The following is a 4848-nucleotide window of genomic DNA, read 5'->3' as shown; positions in this document are numbered from 1 at the left end:
CTATTTCTTTGGACTCAATTAACTATACCTTAGCTTCTCATGTTACATTATATATTATTATTAATCTATGATTTTATAAATTAAATATATATGTATATAATAAATATGACATATTTTAATTAGGATAAGGTATAATTTTTTGAACCCGAAATCTCTACGTGAGAATGAAGAGATTATATCATTTAAGCTATAATTTATTAGTCTTTTTATATTCACCTAAGAGATATAATTTTTTATCTTTTAAGTTTACTACAAATTTTAAAAATATCTTTAGATTTTATTTTATTTAATTTTATTCTAAAATTTTTTAATTTGCATTAAATATATTTATAACGACTACTTTTTTAAAAAATTTATGACAAATTCAGTAAGAATACCACAAGAATAATCTTTAACACAAGTAAATAAAATATAATTGTCATATATTATTGTTGAATTAGTCATAAACTTTTGAAAATTTAGCTGTTAGAAATATATTTGATGCAAATAAAAATCTTTTATGATAAAATTGAAGCAAAAAAAATTATATTTTATCCTTTTACTTAATAGATTTTGAGTCTAAATATTACAAATAATATTTTTTATAAATTATTTATAGTAAAAATATATTAAAGATAAAACTATATACCAAATTTCTCATATTTTGGTTAGTTAACTTGAACAACACATCTCAATTGTAACAAATCTATTGCACGTCATTTTCTCTTGCAAATACATACTAACTCTTTGGTTGTAATATGAGGTAATTCACATATAGAAGGTATAAAATCCTATTTAAACAACTAATTTAATAATTAATTAATTAATTATACACAAAAAATAATATAAATAGAGCATGGATACTCTTATATTGGTCTAAGAGTTAATGCTTTTTATTTTAATTTTGTATAAAATATAATTTTTATCCTTTTAGTATATATATATATTATTTGTGCAAAATTTTATAAGCAAAAAATAGATAATATTAAGAATATGAATAAATAATATTGAGTTCAGTGACGAGTCACCACAAACCTCGATCCATGATTTTTCACTCAAATCATTTTTATGAGCTCCAAAAGTTTCAATCTTTGGTCATAATTCGTCAAAAGGAGCATGATTGCTGAGGCCCCATCATCTTCCTCCTCTGCCACGGCTCTTAACTTCAAGCCTAGTAACAGCGTTGCTCATGCTCCGGTTGCTCCGCTGGGGGATCATGAAGCTCACCATTTCCAGCCCTTCAAGCGGTGGATCCCGTGGCTGGTTCCGTCGTTCGTGGTGGCCAACGTGGCGTTGTTTATCGTGACAATGTATGTGAATGATTGCCCCAAACATTACGTTGTTGGTGGTTCTTGCTTTGCTCCTTTTCTCGGAAGGTTCTCCTTTCAGCCCCTCAAACAGAACCCTCTTTTTGGTCCTTCTTCATCCACGTGAGTTCTTAGGGGGAAAAAGAATTCATCTTTTATTTTGTTTAGATTGACAATATCTGATCTTCACTATGTTATGATTATAGTTGTAGTTATAGTTAATTACTTAATTTAGTACTACTATTAGGAAAAAGCTCCCAATGTGTCAATTAGATAAATATGTTATTTAAATTTGATAAATGTTTGATATTTTTGGCTAAAAAAGGAGTTGATTTGGTTCCCCCATTTCATAAAAAATTTGGTAGTACTAGGCACTAGCAATACACTTATCATATATTTGTACCCAGAAGTACATGATAGTTAAAAACGGTTAGATGAAATATAACACGCGATCATGTCTTAGTTATCATCTTCATACGAAAATACTGAGTAGCCAAATTGATGGGTGGGATGAAATTTCTTCTTTCAATGTTTCATGATGAATTGCTTACTTGCTTAGTTTATTATATTTGATATTTGATATTTGATATTTGATGCTTCTTGGAGTTGTTTCATGTCCTTTTAACAACACTTGTTCCTCAGATTAGAAAAGATGGGTGCACTCAAAGTGGACAAAGTGGTTCATGGACACCAAGCTTGGCGCCTCTTCTCTTGCATATGGTTACATGGTGGGGTCATCCATTTGCTTGCCAATATGTTGAGCCTAGTTTTCATTGGAATTCGCCTTGAGCAAGAGTTTGGATTTGGTATGAGTCTGGTAGTTAGCCTTGCGTATTTTTTCCGTGTGTGAACTTTGCTTGTGAAAGTTATTCTGTTTGACGATTTGTGAACTTAGAAATGTAGAATCATGTATCTATAAGCTTTTATTGATGTATTTTTCTGAATGGTACAGTATGTTAAATTAGCAATTCTTGATTTGAAAATTGAACAAATCTTTCTTCTTATGATTAACAATGACAACAAATTTCCATTTTTTTGTTGTTTGTTACATAAATTCTCCTTAGCAAACTTAAAAGAGTTGAGTATCTGGAGTGAAATAACTATCTAAACAGTTTTACTTTCACAATTTTGTATTCAAATTTCTACTTTGCGGATCCTTTTGCAGTTCGAATTGGATTGCTGTATGTGATATCCGGGTTTGGAGGGAGTTTACTGTCTGCTCTGTTCATACAGTCGGGAATATCTGTTGGTGCTTCTGGTGCACTATTTGGCTTACTAGGAGGCATGTTATCGGAGCTCTTAACAAATTGGACTATATATGCTAACAAGGTAAAAAAAGAAAAAGAAATGAACCTGTTAATTATTATGGTGCATTGTTATAAATAATCTAATGTATCTTTGTGCCAAAGGCATTTTCATCATTTTTTCCTTTCCATTTTTGTTGTTTGTTTTTTCTGCAGTTTGCTGCTATGGTGACTCTTCTTGTTATCATTGTAATCAATTTGGCTGTTGGCATCCTTCCACATGTTGACAATTTTGCTCATATTGGAGGCTTTATCTCAGGTTTTCTTCTTGGATTTGTCTTCCTGATTCGGCCTCATTATAAATGGGTTAGCCAAAGAAATTCTCGACCTGGGTCTGCACGCCCTCCCGCAAACTCTAAGCACAATCCTTATCAGTATGTACTTTGGATCGTGTCTTTCATATTACTTAGCGCCGGGTAAGTTCTCTTTCTTAATGCACCATTTTCTTTCCTTTCCTTTTTCTTATTTTTTTCTTTTTTTCTATCTTTCTATTTTTCTTTATTGGACATGCAAATATATTTTGTTGCATGTGTCTGAGCTTCCACAGAGCCCAACCCAGCACTTGAGGATGCATTTTTTAATTTTTCTATCAGGGGTTTTATCTGTAATGGTATCTGTGAGAGGATACTTATAACTAAGTCACTAGGCCTTCAATGCTTATTCTTTCTGGAATGGTTTAGGAATAAAGAAGTTTGTTGGAAGAAGGCTTCTATTTGATGTATACTCATGGATTTTTCATGAGCTCTGATATGCATGGGGTGTTATCTTTAAGCTGATTTGTCTTTGTTTTAGTTTTTGACAAATCCTTTTTCTTATTTTTCTTAATTTTTCAACTTCCTAATAATCTGAAAGTTGGATAATTGACAGATTGATTACTGGGCTGGTTTTGCTCCTTAAAGGGGTTAACTTGAATGATCACTGCTCTTGGTGTCATTACTTAAGTTGTGTCCCCACCGCAAAATGGAGCTGCAAACCTCGAGAAGTATATTGTGAAGTGAGTAATGCTTATACTCCTTTTGTTTGTGCGTATGCTTTTTTTTTTAATATGCATAGCTTCCTAGCATGTCTGCACCAATGATAGATGCAATGAATAATGTGATAGTGTGCAAAGAAAATTGAGTTTAGAACATATCATTAGAGTATATTATAGCCAAACTATTTCAACCATTAAAGGAAACTGCTATACCATTTTATTGTTTTCTCACAGTTGGTTTTGAGTACTAACATTCCCTATGGCCATGTTGCAGTCGACACGAATCGGAACCCAACTTAACATGATATGCTTGAGCAACGGGAGAAATCACATGTTTACAGTGCCGAAGAGCAGCTCGGTTCAGGCTCAATTGCTTTGTTCTCAACTTTGTAGTTGATAGATTGGTGCAACACTCATTAAACGAACTTTGTGTATATGTTATGGTTCATTCTTGCCTGTGCAGAGAAGTGTCTGTATTAGCAATGATGATTGTTAACAATGGATGTTGTCTCCACCATATCACTAATGTATTCTTTGTCAGTGATATTACCATCTCCCAGTTATGAATATGTTCTATTATTCATTTATTGGGAGATGGAATGTGTGGAATTTGTACTTCATGAAAGAAAAATAACACACAAGAAAAGAGGAAATGCTGTCCAAAGGACAAAAATGTATCTCTCTAGATTTAGTCAAGGATCTTATTATGGATCACACATCAATTTTCATCATAATGCTTAGTCACTGCAATGGAAGTTATTAATAAAAGTGAAGGATGCGAAATATACAAGCTTAATTGTTTTTCATTTCATTACTTGCCAATGGTGCCTATTGTTGATTGTTCACATTTAATTCCCTTGGAAAATTCAGTTTTGCCAACAAGGCAGGCCTTCAAATCAGTGGCTGGACATGAATTGGCCCTCAAATTTAAAGCTCCATCAGTGTGATAGAACTTAAGCCATTATAGTGTTACTTATTTAGGCAGATTTAGCAGCTGTGAATTCACTGAAGCATTAGTAGCATCCTAGTACTAAAGCTTTGGGAGAAGTTTGACATTGCAAGAAACATCTAATAGCAGCAAAAAACTCTTGCCATTGCCAACTTGTAGCAGCAGCACCTGGTTCATGCCCTGATTAATGAAATGTAATCATTGTTTCACCAGCTTGCTGAAACACAACAATGTATTCTTGTTAATGATGGAGTTGAAGTTCTTCCTAAAGGAGGATAGTGAGAGTTAGATGTTCATGAGCACTTTCAATTATGCAAGTCTTAAGGTGTTATTCAT

The 4848-nt window shown here is 32.6% G+C and overlaps 1 protein-coding gene across 1 annotated transcript; it reads left to right on the top strand.

The window, feature by feature from the left end:
* The first annotated feature begins 1015 nt into the window (after positions 1 to 1015).
* LOC130968418 (RHOMBOID-like protein 1) lies at positions 1016 to 4369 on the top strand. Its single transcript, XM_057893678.1, has 6 exons — positions 1016 to 1409; positions 1929 to 2092; positions 2452 to 2615; positions 2747 to 3006; positions 3458 to 3584; positions 3838 to 4369. Exons 1-6 carry the CDS (start codon positions 1096 to 1098, stop codon positions 3958 to 3960), a joined length of 1152 nt encoding a protein of 383 aa, XP_057749661.1. The 5' UTR covers positions 1016 to 1095; the 3' UTR covers positions 3961 to 4369.
* Positions 4370 to 4848: the final 479 nt, after the last annotated feature.

Source organism: Arachis stenosperma, chromosome 3 (assembly GCF_014773155.1).
Source record: "Arachis stenosperma cultivar V10309 chromosome 3, arast.V10309.gnm1.PFL2, whole genome shotgun sequence".
Classification (NCBI taxonomy): Eukaryota; Viridiplantae; Streptophyta; class Magnoliopsida; order Fabales; family Fabaceae; genus Arachis; species Arachis stenosperma.
This window is presented reverse-complemented; position numbering and strand designations above follow the sequence as displayed.

What these genes read in the sequence shown, in the direction of transcription:
- LOC130968418 (XM_057893678.1), top strand. Translation starts at nt 1,096, where the DNA reads ATGATTGCTGAGGCCCCATCATCTTCCTCCTCTGCCACGGCTCTTAAC. An exon ending in GGACTATATATGCTAACAAG is followed by an intron (nt 2,616 to 2,746) that starts GTAAAAAAAGAA and finishes TTTTTTCTGCAG; the next exon opens with TTTGCTGCTATGGTGACTCT. An exon ending in TTCATATTACTTAGCGCCGG is followed by an intron (nt 3,007 to 3,457) that starts GTAAGTTCTCTT and finishes GATAATTGACAG; the next exon opens with ATTGATTACTGGGCTGGTTT.